Source organism: Maniola hyperantus, chromosome 14 (genome assembly GCF_902806685.2).
Source record: "Maniola hyperantus chromosome 14, iAphHyp1.2, whole genome shotgun sequence".
NCBI lineage: Eukaryota > Metazoa > Arthropoda > Insecta > Lepidoptera > Nymphalidae > Maniola > Maniola hyperantus.
In genome coordinates this window covers 95,960-118,743 of record NC_048549.1, presented here as the reverse complement: position 1 = coordinate 118,743, position 22,784 = coordinate 95,960, and the positions used below count along the sequence as shown (strand labels likewise).

Below are 22,784 nucleotides of genomic sequence, written 5' to 3'. Positions count from 1 at the left end.
CGAAGCCATTAGAACTGATACATTCTGATCTGTGCGGCCCAATGGAGAATCTCTCTTATGGAGGTATGAAATACTTTATAACTTTTATTGATGACTTCACACGAAAGGTGTACGTATACTTCATGAAAGATAAGATGAGTGTGCTTGAAATTTTTAAAGATTTTAAAATGAAGGTGGAAAATGAGATGGATAATAAGATTAAGATAATTCGGACGGACAATGGCATGGAATACTGTAACAGTTCATTACAAAAGTATCTGTCCAGTTGTGGCATTACTCATCAAACAAGTACCCCTTACACTCCTCAGCAAAATGGACTGGCAGAGAGGATGAACCGTACATTGGTAGAAAGAGCAAGAAGTATGCTCTGCTATGCAAATTTGGATAAACGGTATTGGGCTGAGAGTGTTGCCACAGCTGCATATATTGTGAACCGTTCACCAACACGGTCACTAGGTGATAAAACACCATATGAAATGTGGAGTGGTAAAAAGCCAAACCTGTCTCATGTAAGAATATTTGGTTGTGAGGCCATGGTACATGTCCCTAAGGAAAGGCGCCTTAAGTGGGACAGTAAGTCACATAAAATGATATTTGTAGGCTATTGTGAGAATTCAAAGGGTTACCGATTAATGGACCCTAAGACACATAAAGTAATTAAAAGTAGAGACGTTGTGTTTTTGGAAAAATTAAATGAATGTTACACTGTGCCTCTGTGTGAAAAGTCTGAGCCTGAGATTAATAAGCAGAGCACATGCAGCACAGGCAATTTGTTACAAGATAATCTGTCAGAGAAATCCATAGAAAACCAGGTCCCTGATATTTCAGACTCGCCGAGTACCTCAGTAGAAAAGGATGGTCCGGACTCAAGTGAGTATGAAACAGATACAGGCGACTATGATCAGACATATTACCCTTCACCCCCTGTTGGACCAATGATACACAGAAACATCACTCTAAGGCCAAGAAATAGGTCTAACGATGAAAAGGGTAAATCTAGCCTTTTATGTCTTATGACAAACCTCACTGACCCGCAAACTGTCGAAGAGGCCTTATCCTCAGTGAATGCGTCCGAGTGGAAAAAGGCTATGGATGAAGAGTATGAATCATTGATAGAAAATAATACATGGAGCTTGGCAGATCTTCCAGACAATAAAAAGGCTTTACCATGCAAGTGGGTGTTTAAATCAAAAACTGATCAACAAGGCAATATTATAAAATTTAAAGCTAGACTTGTGATTAAAGGCTATGCTCAAAAATCAGGAATAGATTATGGAGAAATATATTCTCCAGTTGTGAAATATTCTTCAGTACGTTACCTATTTGCTTTGGCAGTTAAACTAAATCTACATATTGATCGAATGGATGCTGTCTCAGCATTTTTGCAGGGAGAAATTGATGCTGAAATCTATATGACACAGCCACAGCTGTATGAAGAGGGCTCACAGGTATGCCACTTACACAAGTCGCTATATGGGCTCAAACAAGCCAGCAGGCTGTGGAACATTAAATTGGATAAATCTCTAAAGGATATTGGATTGCAACGTTCACAGACTGATCCCTGCATTTATTATGATAGTGTTAAAAGTATATATATTGCTGTTTATGTGGATGATCTCATTTTGTTCACATCTCAAAAGGAAGACAAAGACATGATAAAAGAAAAATTAAAATTACATTTCAAAATGAAAGATCTAGGTGAAGTGAGTCAATGTATTGGGCTTAACATTACTAGAGCTGATGGCAAAATAATGTTAGATCAACAAAAATATATAAAAGAAACATTAAGTAAGTTTGGAATGCTAGAGTGTAAACCTGTCAGAACACGTATAGAAGTGTCAGCAAAATTTGAAACAATTTCTGAAGATGAAACTGAAATAGAGTTTCCCTATCAGCAAGCTATTGGCTGTCTTCTCTATATTGCTCAAGGAACTCGTCCAGATATATCGTATGCAGTGAATACACTGAGTAGATTTAATAAAAATCCTAAATTAGAGCACTGGGTGGCAGTAAAAAGGGTGCTGAGATATTTAAAAGGTACTAAAGATTTGAAGCTGACCTATACCAGAGATGGCGAAACCGGAATCTCCGGCTACTGTGATGCTGACTGGGCCAGCGACATTCATGACAGGAAGTCGTGCACTGGCTATGTGTTTATGTTGCAGGGAGGTGCTGTTTCATGGTGTTCGCGCAAACAGCAAACCGTAGCCTTGTCCACTGCTGAGGCTGAGTATATGGCCATGACTTCGGCAGCACAAGAGGCTCTATGGCTGAGGCAGCTGCAGAAAGAACTGGGCCAGGCTCAAGAAAGTGCTCTACCAATCTACAGTGATAACCAAAGTGCTATAAGACTAACTACCAATGATTGTTATTTACCTCGGACAAAACATATAGATATAAGATTTCATTTTTTAAAGAACCATGTCAATAATAATGCGATAATGTTTTGTTATGTTAAAGGAACCCTAATGATTGCTGATATACTAACAAAAGGGACTATATGTAATAAACATTTGTTTTGTACTAGAGGTATGGGCTTGCATTCAGGGTGGGTGTTGTAAAGGAATGCAACCCTAGGTTTATAATCTGTTGACAATGTTTTTTTTTTCTCTCTGTGACTTTTGCTAATCGGTGGTGACGTGTTTTAAAATCTAGTAAAATCATTGTTAAATTTATTAGTCTTTCCAATACACTTTATATAGTAATTGAGTTAATGTGTTTTATTACGACCACAATCAGTAAATTCTTTCACTTTCCAATCACGCTGTTTACTGTGTGAAAAATTATGATCACAAACTGTACCTACTGTACAAAAAGTTAAAACTTATCGAAAATCTAGTACAATAATTTTCAGACTACCCGCAAATCTCAGCCAGTTGTTATAAAAACAAATTTTGATGCAGTTCAGTGTTCTTTTTGTAAAAGAGTAACCGTAGTGTAGGTAGATGAGTTTTTGCTGAACAATTATTTTTGCCACGAGATAACAAATTGAGTTTCCCGACATAAGATTAGAAATCAATCTTCATGTGGTGTTAGATCGTTGAATGAATAGGTAGACCTGTCGTAATAAGGACAGATGTTATGTTATAGTAAGTTCATGAGTCTATCCTGGTAAGGAAGTGTCCTTCCAGATGTTATGAGTCTATCCTGGTAAGGAAGTGTCCTTCCAGATGTTATGGAGTTTATCCTGGTGAGAGTGTCGTCCGGGCCAGACTCGTAAGAGTTGGTTGAGGGGACACACTTCTTCCAGATGGTGTGAGTTTATCCTGGTAAGAGTGTCGTCCGGGCCAGACTCGTAAGAGTTGGTTGAGGGGACACACTTCTTCCAGATGGTGTGAGTTTATCCTGGTAAGAGTGTCGTCCGGGCCAGACTCGCGAGAGTTGGTTGAGGGGACACACTGCTTCCAGATGTTATGAGTCTAGCCTGGTTGAGGGGTGTCGTCCGGGCCACGCTCAAAAGAGCTGGTTGAAGGGACACACTTGCTCAGTCCAGATGATAGTTGATCCTGGTCGAATAGAACTGCGGCTTGTAGTACTTGATGATTGGAAATTGTGCGCGCTTGATCATACTAGCGCCCGAGGACGGTCGCATATCAGAATGGCCGTGATGGTGCTAGTCACACACTCCGTAGTCGTGTTAGATGATGGTATAAGATCATGGACCCAAACATACAACCAACAAAAAAAAAACTTTTTGTTTGTAAAGTTTAATTAGATGACATCGAGTTTCTTGCTGGTTCTTCTCGCTAGGTCGTGGCGTTCAGAACCAGTGGTAGATTTGATTTAGAAGCTCAAATTTAAAAAAAAAATCGTTTTGATAGTTAATTGATTTAGAAGTTGCAATAGCAAATGCGCTCTAATCAAATGAAGTGTAATTTAAAATTGGTTTAATTATTTAGTCTTTGGCAGTCTTTCGCGTGGTAACGCGTCAGTCAATAGTTTCTTACGTGTACGTTTTAGTTCATCTAAACTCAGAGTTAATACTCGCCTAGTTTGTTGCAGTTTGTTAGTGCCTTTAGACAAACGATCAATTGAAAGTAATTTCTTAACCAAGGTTGGTTGTGCCACCTTTATAAATGTTGAGATGTGATGAATTAGTTTCTTTGGCTTTGAAAAGAAGCCGCGTTTGTCAGAATCATAACCAACATCATTGTACGACAATTCTTTTTACAAAATGTAAATAGTTTGGGTAGCAAGGGATGTCTATCAAGTTTGACTGATCGAAAGGACGCTGATGTCCGGTTCAGTGTGGTAGAGTGATCGAAGGGACGTTGATGTCTGGTCCACACTCCGCTGGGGAATAGTTGTAGTACTAGAGTCATTATGTTCGCTTCGTTTATTGTTGTATAATGATTTGAATGTGAAAAGTGTTCAATGACGGTTAGTAGTTAGTCAGGATGGACGAGCGGTAAAATGATTTTGTGGTTATGGTTGGTCCTCACATACTTTGTAATACTTGGCGTACGTGGACGTACGCATGTCAGAATGGCCGTGCAGGCGCGCTGCCATTTAAATGTAAACACTTTGCTCATTGAACATTACGTAATCGCCCCACCGTCATTTTGAGACAATAAAAGTGAATGTGGCGGTACGAGGAGATCATTATTCGTGTGGCTCTTGCCGAGGGCACTTCTCAGTGGATACTATGTGTATCGTACTGTAGGTTTTATTATTATCATTGTTGTTGTGACCTAATATGGTTTCAGTTGTTAAAGGTTCAGTACTAGGTTGTGGAAAGTGACGTGATTGTGTGAATGATGGTATAGTGTGTGTTGAATAGCTGTTTATCTGGTAAGTCCTTCTTGTATCGTTCCAATTTGTATTAGACAAACGTGATTGTTGTAGTTGAGGTTAATTGAACTAAGTGTGGTGTGCTAGGTTAGCTGGTTGGTCTGGGGCCGGTATGGGGATGGTTGGAGCCGGTCGTTAGGTAGGGACTTAGCTGGTGTTAGTTAGCATTGCCTAGTCTCATAAGAGATGTTGTTATCATGACTCATTATTGACGGTAGGTTAATAGTTGAGGGTAGTCTGTGATATCTCTCGTAGTGTGCAAGAATGATGTTAGTATGCCCACGAAGGGTCGGTTAATCTAAAGGTTGTAATCTATCTAATCTACCTGACGTATCTGGTTAACCATTACTTAAAGTTACTGTTAGTGGTTTAGTCTTCAATCTCGATCATAATAACATACTTCTGGTGGTGACGAGCCTATAGGTTTATTTATTAATTTTATTTAGAAAAAAACGGTCAAGAGCGAGTCGTGCTCGCTCACGAAGGGTTAAGTTCCGTGGTTTTTAATTTAGTTTTGTGATAGGTTCTGATTTAATCAGTGCAGTGTCTACTAGTTTTTTCTTTACATTTTTTGCAACGACCGACTTAGCAACATTTTGGATTTCTTTCCAAACCGGCAATCTTTAGGTGGCGGTTCTACACAAGAACAAGTTAGTAAAAAATTAAATCAGTGCAGTGTCTACTAACTAGTATAACGACGACTTGGTAACATACTGGATTCCTTTCCAAACCGGTATGTATGGTATGGCCATTGGTATGGCAGTTAATAGTTAATACCTACTACCTATATAACGAGTTGCTCACTACGTTGTCCTCATGCATAAACATTTGCTATCTCAGTGTCTAGTTTTACAAAAATCCCAAGGAACTCTATTTTCCAGGGTAAAAAGTAACATGTCACCAGGATGCAATAACTAATGGCAGCATCGACTACACAAATTTCGAATTCCTATTGTACCCCCTTAGGGGTTGAATTTTCAAAAATCCTTTCTTAGCGCATGTCTAGTGTCTACGTTCTAAGAGCTATCTGCATGCCAAATTTCCTACCCGTCCAGTGGTTTGAGCTGTGCGTTGATAGTTAAGTCAGCCAGTCAGTCAGTCAGTCACCTTTTCCTTTTAAAGAGAATGGATAATGGAAGTATGGATTCAGCCAGAAAAAAATAATGACATACACGTTCTTTGGTTTGTGTGAGCAAACTCATGCCGTCCCCAAAGTGCAGCATTCCACACACCATACAACCGGGGACTCCATGCCAGTAGCTCCAAGTAGAAGCATGGCATAGAAATGTGGCATATGTGGCACATATGTGGCCCAATAGCTTGGCTCCGCCTTGCAGTCCACAACAGTGCTACTTGACATATTCTTTGTTTAGTTTAGATTACCGCCCATTCTCTTGTCTTTCTCTAAACTACATTTAGGGTGAGATCTATAGAGCACATTCTGACTTAGCTTAGACTTAAGACAGAGTTAAAACGAGACAGAGCTATATCTCTCAAACAAATCTGTCTCGTTTTAACTCAATCTTGAGTCTGAGCAAAGTCAAAGTGCGCTTTAAAGTATAGGCTCACGACTGGCAGCTTAAGTCATGAGGTTTGGCAGCTCTACATTAAATTTAAAACTGTCAAATCTGCCCTTTTCATATTACATTAGTAAGAAGAGGATGCGAATACTCAATTTAGTTGTGCTCAGAAGCAGTACCTTCTCAGCTTTTCGTGCTATGTCCAACGCAATATCAAGAGTCTCCTGCCCCAATAGCATGTCTTGTACGGAACCTGCACCCGAGCCAACAACATAGCGACCAGCAACATCCAAAACCATACCAAAATTGCAATATGTTGCAAGCCAACGCAACCGTGCTGCCCATTGTGCTAAGGTTTCCTCTCATCACACTAGAGCTCTACCCCTACCCTCTCCACATACAAACACTGTGGCTTGAATATGCAAATAAGTACAAACCACTTACCTAACATTTTTTAGAAAAATATGAGTCCTCACCTTCTTGACCCACACCTAATACCTACATAAAAGTATTAATTTTCAGGGTTTCATATCTCCAGAGAAAAAAAGGAACCCTTATTAGGATGACTTTGTCGTATGTCTGTCTGTCGTGCCTGTAGGTACAAGGGAATCAAAACCTATAGGGTCCCGTTGACCTAGATTCTAGAATCATGGTTAAGTAGCCACAAAGGGAAAAATCCAAAAACCGTGAATTTGTGGTTAGGTTAGGTTAAAATCTGTTGGTTTCTTGTATGATGGTACGGAACCATTCGTATGCTAGTCCGACTCACGTCTTGACGAGTTCTTTAATTTATTTACACACAAAATCAGCTCTAAAATAAAATCGAGACGCTAGGTACATTCCATTCATAACCTCCAAAACAAATAGGTGCCTACAGAATAATATTGTACCTACATAGGTAATTTCATTATGTTATTACAATTCAGGCTTAGATAATGAAGAGACAATTAATAAATGACTGGCATAGTTTTAGATTTAGAACTAGAAATAGAGAAAATATACGCTAAATTCTAATGTTTACATACAGAAGCGTACGGGAAGATCAACCTTAATACCACGCACTACAGTCTAGTTTACTTTGCTTATGTCTTATTATCACCCCACTTGAAAACTATAACCATTTCCAGTTTTGGAGTTTTGGTAGACGAAAGCTTGGACGATGAGGGACGAACACTCAAAAGATGTACATCAAATCAGTTCGGATTAGGAATTATTGTTAAAATCAGAAATAAAAACACAAATTTGGATTTTTGCGCTCTATGCAACGCGTCGGCCGTCGCGTACTGTGTTGCCAGGTCTTAATTTCATTTTACTTTACCCGGGCCATGCTTGTGGTCAAACTTTTAAAGTTTGAACTGTCAAAAAATGCAATAGGATTAAATAATATTTTCATGTACCTTTTAGTTTAATTTAGTGTATGAGAAATAAAAAATCATGCAAGTTTTCATTTAAAGTCTTCGTATAGGTAATCGTTTTTTTTCGTACTTACTTAATAATAATTAAAGCTCTTTAATATGATTTTGACGAAACGGGCGATTTAGGGAATATCTTGAAATTTTATTATGTACTCAATAAAGGTACATTATGTACCATATGATGTGGCAGTAGTCAAAGTCAAATGATTTATTCAAAATAGATAATAAATTACTCGTATTGATGGTCTGGTATGGTGTGAGATTTGTAAGATATAGTGGTGATAATTATTACGCAAACTTAAAACTAAAGCTACGAGGGTTCCAAACGCGCCCAGGTCTGAGAAGAGCCCACAACAAACTCAGCCCGGTATTCTTTTTATTATCACCACTTTACAAAATTATTGAAACTTATTAGAACTATCACAAAGTCGTTAAGCAACTCATTCCCAAGTATGCTACATATTTAAAAAGTATATACTGAAAACAACAATCGTAAAGTAGTTTGTATGCTGTGACCAAAACAAATAAACATTTTTTGGGTTTTCTTTCCTTTTTTGGGTTATTCCCGTCACACCCCGTGTGTAACACTGTGACACAAGGTGCCAACAATTTCAAAACATTCCTTACTACGGTTTGTTGCGATGTCTAGCTCGGAAATAAAATATTTCATACAATCAAAATAATTACGTTGTACATACGAGTAAATACATATTATATTCTGTACGGAGTCTTTAAAGAGCCTGACTCGCACTTGGCCAGTTTTTAAGTAGGTAATCATTTAACTACACACTAAACGTACCCCAATTAAATTATTAACTTAACACAAAAATTACCATTAGATTCATGGTCTAAAAATTACGTACGTCGAAATTCCACGGTTACGTACGAAGCGATTTGCCTCCTCATTTCTAATTCGAACCGCTAAGATTTTGGAACACCCTTCCAGCATCAGTTTTCCCTCCAATTATAATATGGGTACCTTCAGGACAAGAGTGAATAGGCATCTTCTAGGCAAGCGCGCTCCATCTTGGGCTGCTGGCGGCATCATCACTTGCCACCCAGGTCTGATTGCAGCCAAGCGCTAGTCTGTAAATTAAAAAAACCTTGTTGGTTCAGGTTTGCCCTAAATCTAGAATATACTCTTATATAGCAACACTGCGCGGAGCATTGCGATTTGCGTCGTTGCCACACTTCTCGTTCTCAGACTGTGGGCCGGTGGGCCGAGCCACCTCGTGAGTCGTGTGCGGTGGCCGGCCGGTGTGGCCGAGCCACTGAGCGACGCGATCGCTACTCTACTCTAATGCATAGAGTAAAGTAATATAGACTGCTCTAGTGCATCGATATAGAAAGTAATGAATTACCTACCTAATACTTATAACTTTGCTCTAGTGTTCCAAAAGACACCCTTTTTACCCGACTGCGGCAAAGGGGGCAAGACATTTACGAATCCTGTGAAAAACAGATAAAATAAAAACAACTCTTTCAAATAAAACAATCAAATGTTCATACAGGACAAATTTTACAAATTCGCCGTTTTTTTGCATCTAGGCATCTAAAACAATAAATTATTATTATCATTATATTAAGAACCCTATTCGCGGCCAGCCGATGTCGATTGTAATTTGTATAGGTATGCAATGATCGCAAATTTATTCTAAACCACCCCGAAACCCTTGAAAATGAAAACGACACCTATAATGTGAAAATCTAAAGTTACCTAGTTTAGAGAATCGACGTCATTATTGTTGATTAAAAACAGCGGCCATCTTGGATTTTAAAAATGGTCTCGAATTGATTGAAAAATGATACTTACATCCAATGACTTATACATATAAGTCATTGCTTACATCCTATGCTGATAATGGCCACAGCCTTGCCACAGCCCACAACTAGCAAAAATATAATTGGATGACTTTACAATTATTTACATACCTCTTTCTTTTTCTAGAACGATGTCCCATAGTTTTGTAGTATGCTAGGTTGCTTTTTCTTCTACCCATTATTTATAAGCAACTGTTACCTGAAAATCATCCATACGTCACGGTATACTATGGCATTCTTATTACGTTCGCATAAAGGTTATAATCCCGTATAATAGGTCCCGTTTGCACCTTTCGGCTACGGAACCCTAAAAATGTCAAAATATATCTCAGCAAATAAGTAGTTTCGATTGAAATACGTTATAATTTTATGGAGTTAATTTTGACTTACTTCTCGCTTTTTGCCCAAATGTGCAAAACTTACCGTGTGGAATACAATTTGGCGCGAAATGTCGGCGTGGCAGCGAGCGACGTCACGCGTGGCCCCTCTCCGGGAGCCGATGGCAGCAGTGTTGCCAACTCGGATTTTGAAAAAGGCGTAGACCACATTAGAAAAAGACGTAGATTTAGTAAAAATTTCGGATGAAAAGTTCGTAGATCTACGTACTTTTTTTCTGGGTAAAATGAAGAGAGTAAGGTAGTGTTTTGTCATACAATTTATTCATTTTCATCAATTTCACCCTCACGCAAATGAAACTCATACATATTTGTTAAAAAATTCTTGCAAAGGTCGCTGTTTTTTTATATTTAATTTTTGTAAAAAGTAGGCCAGTTAGTGTTTAATTGAAAAGTCTGTTTCTTAAGTTTGTTTTCATTAAGTTGTTAGTCCGTTTGAATTTGAACTTTGAATCGAAATGCATAGTATCTCTATGATAGTACGACATAGTGCATACAAGGCTCTTTTGGCACTTGAATGACATTGACAGGGGGGTGTAGTTGTAGAACAAAGGCTGCCAGCAAAAAAAATTCTCCTCAATTTTACGGAATATATTGAAAATATCAATGTCGAAAGTCGAGTAAGTTTTATTTAATTTTAACTGAATAAGAAATTGGGAAAGCCGTCCCTGTTTCCAAATAGAGAAAGAATAATAAAAACCATTTATAGGCCATGGACTAGCTATATTTAGTTACCTGGTGCTAAATATAGCTATAAGATGCAGACACATTTATGCTGTACAATACATTATTAGGATATATTATCATGATGTTATTTAAATGGAATGGCTCTAATATTTAACAAAAACAGTGAATTTAATTTTTTTTTACTTAGCAACACTGCATTTAAGGTCACACCGTGATAGGTACTTCAAAAGATGGCGGCTTTATTTTCGCCACGCGCCAAAAGAGTCTTGTCCATAGGTCTTGTCGCGTATTTCTGACAGTGACACTAGTGACAATTTCTGCAAAGCGAACGTTCTATTTTACACAGTCACACGAATATTGTTGTAACTGTGTAAAAAGGGAACTTTTTTTAATAACCTTTTTCATGAATGAAAAAGAAATTCAAATTATGCCCATTCAGTCTCAAAAGGCTAAGTATTCGATTACTTTGTACAATTTGATAAAAAATACGTAGATTCTGGGACTGAAGTTCGTAGGTTTGCAGGAAAGGCATAAAGTTAGTAGATCTACGTAAAAAGACGTAGATGTGGCAACGCTGGATGGCAGAGTACAGTGTACAGAGTACTTTTAACATATGGAAATAGAGTACTATCTCGCGAGCTAATAGTGGCAACAGCTTAGTAGCGCCATCTGTATCTGACGAATGGAACTAATATTCATAATATGTACATACCTACCTATATATGTAGACTGCTTTATAGGTTCATACCTATACATATAATACATACATATAGGACTGCTATGGAAGGTAGGATTGTGTTCAGATTAATTATTTATTAATATTTGACTCCCTTACAATTTAACATATCATGTAAATTTAAAAAAAATCTATAATAATTAATCTGAACACATATTTTTAAATAATAGAAATTTTTGGATTCTAATCTTTATTTTTACCAAAATTAATCCTAATCACTCTTCCTTATCCTAAAACAGTTTATAAAGTTGCCTGAGGACTGGGGTCTGGTGCCGAGTAGTTTAGTTTCAAGATATCAATATTATGAATCCAGGTCATAAAAAGATCCAAATCTTTTGCACGATTTGGAAATTCATGCAGGACATTTTCTAAACCTGAAAAGTAAAAATATGAGTATCTTAGTATGGTCACAAGTTCATAACATGTTCACTAAATCTGACTCAATTAATCTAATCACATCTAATCTGAGGTCGGGGGTTCAATCTAGGGCATGCACCTCTAACTTTTCGGAGTTGTGTGTTTTAACTAATTAAATATCACTTGCTTTAACGGTGAAGGAAAACATCGTGAGGAAACCTGCATGCCTGAAAGTTCTCCATAATGTTATCAAAGGGTGTGAAGTCTACCAATCCGCACATGGCCAGTGTGGTAGACTATGGCTAAACCCCTTCTCACTCTAAGAAGTGACCCGTGCTCTGTAGTGAGCCAGCGATGTGTTGATCATGATAGGAATTTGGTCTAGAAAAACTAAAGAAATACCTACTTCTTTATTCAAATAAACTTGTAAATAGGTGCTTTCGAATCGTCAAGAGAATCTATCACTGGATCGGAACGCCCAATACTTAAAGAAAAACCTATGCGTGAACCATATTGTCATCAAGTTCAAGGAATTTAATAAAAATTGCATTCAAGGATTAAAGTAGATACCTATGACGGTATTACAATGGCATTTACAAACCTGCAGTGAACCTGAACAGCCTGGAATACAGCCCCTCTTGTAAGAAATGTTCACTAAACTTAACTAGTACCTAACTACAACTATACTGGAGTCCTGTCTCGTAAATAAACACTGGAGTTCTGTCTCAAAACACTGGAGTCCTGTCTCAAAACACTGGAAGTCTCTGTTTCAAACATGGGTACGGAAAACTTAAAATTTCTTTGGTCTCAAAACACTAGAATCTCTGACAGCTTACTTAGCGTGGGTTAGGTTCACTGGTTTGCTAAACGTAGCGTGAAATCACTAAAAACTGGCTTTAAATAGTTACAAAAGGTATTGAAAATAGCAAAATCAGAAAACATTACGACCGCCAGCACAGACCAGGGTTGTTTGCCCAATTTCTACCATATCAATAGCAAAAAATTGTCTGACAATTTTATTTTCAAGAATATTTATTAAATCAATGATACATACCAAAGGTAGAACCAAAAAAAATATTGGTAAATAGAAATTAATGGTTAGAGAATATTTTTTTCTTTAAAATACAAATATGTTAATGTAAACTAAACTATCAATTTGGTAGAAAAATTAAACATGGGATGCCTTGACCACAGAATAATATATCGAATTTGTCCAGTCACAGTAGCGCGGTCTGCTATTGCCTTTTGGTACTAAATGAATTGAAGTACCATGCTATTTGTTCTAAGATTGATGACCCTGGAGTGACGGTCACAGAGTTGAGAGTACATTGAATATATGGGACGGTATGGTGACGGTCAGTGTGACCGTTTCAAAAATGGCGAATCTGCCCGACACTGGGAAAAAATCTGCCAAAATCTGCCAACTCAATTCCTAAAAGTGCCAAAAATATGCCAACATATTATTACTTCCTATGGGGACTAGAATACGTATTAAAAAATTCTTAAACCAATCTAAAATATAGGTTTTTTTTATTAAATTGCATTATTTCGCTTACTATTATACTATTGCGTCAACATTAGTTTCTAATCCTTTATTTTATTTATTTTAATTATACAATTATTTTAACAACATCTTTTTAACTAGGTAATCATTTTTTTCGCTGATTTAATATCCCGCACAGTAAATTTAGAAAGAGGTAGTGGTTTTGTAAAGCGTCGTCTCTGTCGTTGAGACCAACAAAACGTCACATAGGAATGAGTGACAGAGACAACGGTCTACAAAGCTGAAATATCATTCTAAAGGCCGATGTACATTATTTTCTGTCGTCTGAGTCTGCCGCGTACTGCAGATACTAACACAAAAATTAAATAAACGGGAAATCCCCGTACCATCGACAAGAGACAAAAGTTGCCAGCTTAGTAAATAAAATTTCCTGCTTACTAAGTCATACAAAAATAAAGTAAATAGACATAAAATCATGAGTTTACTCTTTTTATTTCAAAAAAATAAGGATTTCCCTGAAATCTGCCACATTCTGCCACTTTCTTAAATCGTCAGCTTATTCTGCCAGAGTTAAAATTTAGGAGCCAAATCTGCCCAAAAGGCAGAAATCTGCCACAAACGGTCACACTGGTGGCGGTGACCACAGGGCACAGAGGGACTCGCCTTCCCGGCGGGTCGCAAATCCCCATACGATTTTGTATGGAGAATTTTTGTGGAAATATTTAGAACGTTTGGACATCAAGTCTACAATAAAAATACGCACATGGTCAATCAATATCTTTAGTTTGCAAAAAGGATTTCTGTTTCGTATTTATTGCAGTAGACAAGTCATAAGTTAGTCAAAGGTTAGTCAAAACGCCACAGGGCGTTCTAGTTGGGTTTTCGTGATTTTAGCAATGTTTTACATTTCTTCCCGGGATAACTGTGGTACTTTTGTCAAATCAGAAAGTCTGACAAGGAAGGTCACCTTTTGAACTAGCTACCATCACGTAGTAGTACTAGCAAATTCTTTGCTAGCTACACAATTTTTTGTGTCTCAATATAATTCTGTTTAGTATTTAAAGCAGTCAGAACGCGACAGCATGTTTAGTATATAGGCCCGTTAAAGGATAACTAGGTGGGTAGCTACTAGCTAGGTATCATGGCTAAGTACCTAGGGGGTTCACACTTCACAGGTTAACGAGTTATATCTGTTTTAGAGGTTAATAATAATCGTACGTAGATATTATGAGTTGCATATTAATGTATATTATAGTTTTATTGTATCTGTTGTATTTGTGATTGATCGTAATTATCCTAGGTCAACTATAACAATTGTGACATTGTAGGTGTCATTCTACCGCAATCGCGCAGCATTATACAATCACTTCGTTGTCTGTCTTTCGCATAGGTCTGTCGTCTGTCAAGATCCGTCAAGGGAATCCAAACCTATAGGCTACTTCCCGTTGACCTAGGACCATGAAATGTTTTAACAGATAGCAATGTCTTACGGCAATAGTAAAGAGAAAAATCTGAAAACCATGAATTCGTAGTTACATCACAAAAAAATCTGGCTAAAGGCGAGTCATGCTCGCGTAACGAGGGTTCTGTACTACAGTCGTATTTTTTCGACATTTTGCACGATAAATCATAAACTATGACGCATAAAAATAAATAAAAATCTGTTTTAGAATGCACAGGTACCTTTCATATCCACTTGATATAGTTTTCTTACTTGGAAAATTGAAAATACTAATTATTAGTTCATGACCACAATTTATTTTGTCAGATGTAACCACAAATACACGGTTTCCAGATTTTTTATCTGTTGGTAATAATTATTTCAAACGTTCAAATTAAAATTCAATGTCCAACAAACAACATAATATAAGTACCTATATATTTTTTGTACATTTCTATTCACTCGATAAAGAAAAGTTGCACGGAGAAAACCTCTTGTTGGCAATATACAAAAGCATTAACATTGAGAATGTTGATCTCAGGTATAGCCGCCATTATTACCTAGAAGCATTTATCTGGTGAGGGCGCCGCCCGCCCTAATCCTTTAACTCCGCACGGGAGTTTGGGCGGCCATTACGTGTGCTAGTGTCGGCCGCTTGGGCCTTGGCCAAACACAACGCGCAGCGACGCGCGTCATAAACTACATTGTCATTCATCATCATGATCAACTCATCGCCAGCTCACTACTGAGCCGGGTCTATTTTCAGAATAAGAATGCTTCAGCCATAGTCAGCAAACTTAACATACTTTTGAAAACATTACAGAATATTGTCATTTCTCAGGCATGCAGGTTTCACGATGTTTTGCTCATGTAAATAGAAAGAATCCTTCGCTGTCAACGCAAGTGATATTTAATTACTGAAAACGCACATAACCCCGATAAGTTAGAGGTGCGTGCTCGGGGTCGAACTTTCGACCTCATTAATAATTAATATTTAACCACTAGGCTATCACAGCTCTTTATACTTAACGCAAAATAACAAGTTCAAGGAGCCACGATGGCGACCTTGTGGCGGTTGCCACAGTAGAAATTAGATGGCGCTGCTCAATCGATGACGTAGTCCCGAACAAATGTATTGCCGACAGTACTCGCACTAGCAGAGTGTTCTGCAATCTGGACTATAATTAGAAGTTTCAAGATACAACCGTCGGCCCAGCTGGCGCTACCGAGCACAACCAACCGCTCGATGGGAGATCTCCCTTTGGTACGGTCGAGCCTGCACACCGCTCCCGTACAACCTTATTTGTTCCACGGTAATTTGAATAGTTTTAACCTTGAAGTACTTACTTACGTCTATAAGCGTTAATTGAATAGAATAGAATAATATAGTTATTTGTTGACCCAACATAAATGTTAGACAAAAATTAATTTTACAAAAATAATGCCTTAAAATCTAACCTAACAAATAGTGACAAAAATGTGTCGTGCTAATGAATTGTGTGATAATGGTTTCGTGGACAAATAAGTGAGGTATTTCATTCCGTCGCCCGTTGTATGTGGCCAAGCCTTGATTTCTGTCTGAGGGCACGTGCTGCGGGCTGCGCTCGCGGCAGGCACAGCAGGGGAATGACATCAACGCGAGAGCACTCGCCCGAGAAGGCTTAGTTTGCGGAAATGGCGGAGATCTATTTTCTCGCTCGTCCTTCTTTATAGCGGCGACATTCAAACTTACACAGTAGAACTTCATCAGACGACTGTGAAGTGTGCCACTTGCTGCCAAACCGTACTTGGCCAGCGTCGTGGACTATGCTCAAACAGACCCTTCTCATTCTGAGAGGAGACCCGTACTCAGTAGTGAGCTGGCGATAGGTTGATCATGATGATGAAGGAAGGATTTTATAAAATTCCACAGCAACCCGAGCGAAGCCGGGGCGGGTCGCTAATCTTATATATCTATGCTCTTCTAAATATATAAAAGGAAAAGGTGACAGACTGACTGACTGATCTATCAACGCACAGCTCAAACCACTGGACGGATCGGCATGCAGGTAGTACTACACTATAAGCTTATGGCATCCGCTAACAGGATTTTTAAAAATTCAACCCCTAGGGGTGAAAATAGGGGTCGGACGAAGTCGCGGGCATAAGCTTAGGCTATAAAGTGGGAAAAGGCCTATTATGTTGTTATTGACCGCTATTATAGGTTATGCCTATAGTTAGGTGCGCCGCGCGCCGGGCCCAGTGTGTGGGGCGAGCAGCTGGCGAGTTTATGACGCAATGAGCACCGCTCCAGATCGCTTATGGGCGAGCTTATTAGCTACCGTGAAATATTGCCTATAGCACCGAACAACGAATTTACGAAGGGAAAATACAAGTTATAAGCCGAGAACGAATATTAGTGGTTTTTAGGGTTCCATATCCCTAGAGAAATAAAAAAATTATTAAAAAAACCGACTTCCAAAACCACTCCAAAGTAAAAATAACTTTTGTTTCTAGGTACGTCGTGTATGTATGTTGAAGTCGGGCGAGCTTCACGCTTCGATTTCTAGTTTCTGTTATTATGCTGGCCCGACTTCATACACACATACACGTGTCGAAACAAAAGTTATTTTTTACTTTGTAGTGGTTTTGGAAGTCAGTTTTTTTAATACCTATTTTTTTTATTTTAAGCTTTTTCCTGTAGTCATTGCTTGGTACCTAAAATATCAATTCAAATTGATTAAAATAGATTCAGAAACCTCGAAAAAATCGATGTACGCAATACCTACCTACATATAAAAAAGAAACGGGCCGAATTGAGAACCACCTCCTTTTTGGAAGTCGGTTAATAAGGGAAACCTTATAGAATAACTTCGTTGTCTGTGTCTGTCTGTCAAAACCCGTCAAGGGAATCAAAACATATTTTATCACAATAATTCATAATACTTACCTTCCAAGTACAGGAGGATCACGCTGCAAAGATATTTAAATAAATAGCGACTTTAGCGGTGACACTCAATTTAGTTAGCACAGCGCTGCAGCCTTAAATTTTATAAATACCTCTCTTTCTATCTTGTAAACTCTTATCTTTTACTCTCTCGCTCATAACTAAGAAAGTACCTACCATGCCGCCCGTAGCCAAGTCACGTGACCAAGTGAGTCCACTCCGAGACCATAATATAGGATCCTAAGGAGATATTGACTCTACAATAGGTATTGCAAAATAATTGCAGAAAATCTTTACGGCTCTTTACGGACTACGGCAGGGGGAAAGTTATGAAAACTCGAAGAAAGCTTTCAGCGACTGAAAAACGAGGTAACGCGGCGTTTGTTTCACAAAACACGGAGCTCCGCGCTCAAAGGGTTAAATTAATTAGTGTTGCTAATTACATTACCCCGATAGTCGCCCGAGACGGCACAAGGCACTTTGCGATGTTTCGTTATTTACTAGCCGCAGCCCACAGCCTCGTTCGGCCAAATTATCGTCATCAAGTCATAGCCGATTCACTACTGAGTACGGGAATGAGAAGTCACTTGACGGCAACGTTAGTTCTGATTTTGGTCACGCGCCAAGATAGCCTTGTCGCACTGTAAGTGTTGTATTTTTTGCGGCTTATTTCCCTATTTCCTTTTAGTGTATGGAGATAAATGGGGTTAGGTAACAAATAGCTGTACATCAGCGTAGCAGTTACAAGTTAGATCATCAAGTGGCTGTGACGGCCGACGGCGACGGGTATCAACTGTCAAGTCAGCGGAGAGGTAAACAACGCCATAACTCTTAACATATATTTTATCGCTTGTTTTTCTCTTCCTTTATACGAGAGAAACTACATAAAAGATTAAAGTCATATAACAGTTTATGTAAAAATATGAGTTCGATAGTTAGGTACAGTACGCGGCAGAAAGTAATGTACATCGACCTTCAGAAGGAGATAGCAGATTTGTAGAGCGTTGCCTCTGTCGTCGAGACCGACAAAACGCCATTTAAATACGAGTGACAGAGACAACGCTATACAAAGCCGAAATGTCATTGTAAAGCCGATGTACATTACTTTCTGTTGCGTACTGTACGTAATGTGCACAGCTTCATAAAAAAGCTCAGTAACTCAGTGGGCGATACAGCTACGTAATCTAAGTATATGAAAGGAAAAGGTGACTGACTGACTGACTGATCTATTGACGCACAGCTCAAACTACTGGACAGATCGGGCTGAAATTTGGCATGCAGAAAGGATTTTTGAAAATTTAACACCTAAGGTGGTGAAATTGGGGTCTCATGTAGTCCAAGCGGATGACGTCGCGAGCATAAGCTAGTCAAATCATAAATGAGGAGATCCGTAGAAGAACCACATCCACCGGTGTAGCTAAAACCCAGCGTGGCAGCCTGTGGCCTAACTGTACTTCACTTCACACACCTTTGAGAACATTCATTTAATAAAATTGTAGAAGCTTGTATTTTCGCATGTCACAGCACTTTGTAGTCAGTGGCGTGCACAGAGTTCGAAGCCAGGGTAAGCATTAGTAAGATAGGCCTTAGATACACCTTATATAGACCTACTGAATGGCAGGTCATAAAGAAAAATGGGCACTGGTCATTTCAACTAGGGTAAGCAGTACTTTTATGCCTCTATGAATTGCACGCCACTGTTTGTAGTAGTTATAGAAAAACTTAAAACGAGAGAGTTTCAGCGAGCGATGAAAACATGAAAGGAAATTACACTTGCTTCTATCTTTGTGCAGTTTATATTGCTCGGGAATTGCTCACTTGCACTTGCACGCTCTCACTAGCTTTTGTGGATGTTTTAAATAGGTACCTATGATGATATACCACTTTATCTTATGTAGAACTTAACTACCTTTCCTTAATTTAATTTAATTTAAAATAACTTTATTGTTAATAGATTTACAGAGAGTAAGAATACAGGATACACTTAAAAAACAAAGGGCGATTTTATCACTAAAGTGATCTCTTCCAGGCAACCCATACTTAAGAACTTATAGACTATTAAGTTTTTCCTGGCCGGGAGAGTCACAGAGGCTACTTCTTTAATCGAAAATTTAAAGAGTTCCCACACGAAATGTTTAAATACCTTAATCCACACGGACGAAATCGCAGGCATCGGCTAAATTAATAAAGGCATCATCGAGTAATCTAATGAAACCCCCGACGTTCGTCATGAAAATTAGGTACTATCGGAAAATTCGCAGAATACCTACCTATTACACGTAGGTATCTCGCGACGCGGGATACGGGATTCAATAAGCGGCGGGATTAGGTTCGTCAGCCAAAATAACGTTAATCTCGGATAAATGAGATCATCCCTCATCTCGCAGCATCCATCTCCGTATTAGTACGCGTGATCAGAATATCGATCATTTCAATTTTGGTTCCAATGTAATTTATAGCTACATATCGGAAAATTCTGAAATCCGAGGATTTAATGGTTCGTATACAGACTGGGAGACTGAAGTGGCAATGGGCAGGGCACATAGTTCGGAAAACCGAAAGACGTTGGGGTCCCAACTCCCAAGGTGTCGACATCGGACGAGTCGCAGGGAGACGCTCGATTCAGGCGGTGCAAGACCGTGGCCACGTGTGGAAGTCCCTACAACTTACAAGAGACCTATGTCCAGCAGTGGACGTCTATCGGTTGATGATGATGATGATGAAACAGACAAGGCGCGCCGAATGTAATGTGAAAAGTAAAATAAAAAAAGAAACCCTTATAGGATCACTTCGTTGTCTGTCTGTCCATCTGTCGGTTCCTTTTTTTCTCTAGAGATACGGATCCCTAAGAAGTATAAAACTTACGAAATGTTCGTTATGGCGGCGGCGCTGCCCCCGGGCTCGGATGCTGGACACGCGGTGCTTTGGGCTCGCTCTCTTTGTCTTTTTCTCTTTTTTCTGAACAATACACACAAATATATTGTAAGTATATGGGTAGTGTTGTAAATATATTGTAAGTGTATGGGTAGTATATGGGTAGTGTGTTGTAGATGTAAAATTTGAAGCCTATTATTAATGTTACCCGTACTCATTACATAGCACTGTGTCTATGGCTCAAGGGCTCAATGCCTTCTATATTTCTAGAGTGATCTCTGGACGCTTACGTTGGCATATACAAGTTGTTAAGTTGTAATAATTATTTAAATTAATTAAAAGTTATTAGTGCACAATTCTATTTTATTTACACATAAAATCATTAGGTAGGTGCCAGGGTTGCTGCGGATGCCAACGTTGTGACATCCGCGGATGCGGATGCGAATATCCGTAACACCCCTGGCAGGTATATGTCCGCGACAGGTTGAGATGGCAATCGGGGTATGAGACGGGGTGGCACGTCACCAAATATGTAGGTAAGATAGAATTTTTAGGGTTCCGTACCTCAAAAGGAAAAACGGAACCCTTATAGGATCACTTTGTTGTCTGTCTGTCTGTCAAGAAACATACAGGGTACTTCCCGTTGACCTAGAATCATGAAATTTGACAAACAGATTGGTCTTATAGCAGACATTAGGTGAAAAAAGTTGAAAAGTTACATCAAACAAAAATTAAATTGTGGTCATGAACTGAAATGAAATGAAAATTAGTATTTTCAATTATCGAATTAAGATAACTACCTATATCAAGTGGGGTATCATATTTTATGAAAGGGCTTCACCTGTGGATTCTAACATAGATTTTAATTTAGTTTTATGAATCATAGTTTTTGATTTATCTTGCAAAATGTCAAAAAACCCTTACTACGAAACCCTCGGTGCGCGAGCTTGACTCGCACTTGGCCGGTTTTTTTTATGGATATATAGGTAGATAAGTACCTACTACTATACTTACGCAATTTTCATATATTCAATTTTCAGTAGCTGACATCGTCTTAATCGTGATATTTTAGGCATCTTGATATTTATTGGGATACCAAGAACCTACCTGAAACATACAAACCAACAAGTCAAACAATGTCAGTGCCACGCGCCATGCCAGATAATGATCAACTGCTAAACATGTACCTAGTCCACAGGTCACCTAATTAGATTATAGAATATGATGTATCCTATAATCCCTAATTTATACAAAACTAAAATAAAAGCACTTATATCTTACAATACACTATTTTAATAACAATAATAACACATAGACAACTATTTTCCGTAATACGAAACACGTTTGGCGGGAAAAATTGCACACGTCCACTCTGACTGAAAGGCGGCAGCCGAATCCGTATGGCGTTGGCATATGCCTCCCTCCCCAGTCCCCGCTCCTCCCCGCCGCCCGCGCACACACCGCGTCCGTCGCTCGGTCGACCTCTAGAGTTTGGCAGAAATAATCAAAATACAAACATGTTAATTTTTCATAGAAAAACGTCGAAAGAAAAAAATTTGATCTATATAATTTTCAAAAGAAATATTTTCTTTAAATAAATGCAAGTGTTACTTTCATAGTTGCACGGGTAAAGAAGTTGAAACAATATATTCTTATGTGAATTGAGTTTGTATCTAAACCGGTCAAGTGCGGACTACCGCGCGAAGGGTTCCGTATGTACCTAGTTAGGTATATACCTACCTGCTACTCTTTAGTGTTCCACACCCGAGGGTGGCAATGGGACCCTATTACCACAGTTTTACGAAGAGCCCGCTGTCCGTCCGTCGCGTCCGTCTGACTGACAACAGGCAGATCTGCTGTATCTTGATTCTTATGAACCGTAATAAAATAGGTACAGAGTTGAAACTTAATGGCAGCTATTTTGAAATTCTTATTTTATCTTGTTACTAGCTTATGCTCGCGACTTCGTCCGCGTAGTCTACACAAATTTTAAACCGTTATTCTGAAAATTCAACCCCTAAAGGGGTGAAAATTTTCAGAAATCCTTTCTTAACGGATATCTACGTCATACGTCATGCATGCTAAATTTCAGCCTGATCCGTCCAGTAGTTTGAGCTGTGCGTTGATAGATCAGTCAGTCAGTCAGTCATTCAGTCAGTCAGTCAGTCAGTCAGTCAGTCACCTTTTCCTTTTATATATTTAGATTTTAACGGCAACAGAAATACATACACTGTGATCAACTCTTTACCTATTACGGTTCATGAGATAGACAGACACACATTGGTCCCACTGGCAAGTGGCGCCCTCTAGAAACGAC

The 22,784-nt window shown here is 38.7% G+C and overlaps 1 protein-coding gene across 12 annotated transcripts in view; it reads right to left on the bottom strand.

Moving 5' to 3' along the window:
• Positions 1–21,805, bottom strand: part of LOC138403226 (uncharacterized) — a 42,051-nt gene extending 20,246 nt beyond the window's left edge. For 2 of the 12 annotated variants that reach the window (XM_069502956.1, XM_069502948.1), the window contains exon 1: positions 7,337–7,584. Coding sequence is in view for 5 of the 12 variants with exons in the window: in XM_069502947.1 (XP_069359048.1) it covers positions 20,459–20,551; positions 21,482–21,543 (155 nt within the window). In the remaining 7 variants the exon portion in view is untranslated. Of the gene's footprint in view, positions 1–5,214; positions 5,428–5,963; positions 6,201–6,490; positions 6,787–7,336; positions 7,585–9,658; positions 9,748–20,458; positions 20,552–21,481; positions 21,596–21,654 lie in introns of those variants that run through there. The other 10 variants (XM_069502947.1, XM_069502944.1, XM_069502946.1 and 7 more) reach the window with 10 other exon arrangements.
• Between the last annotated feature and the right edge of the window lie 979 nt (positions 21,806–22,784).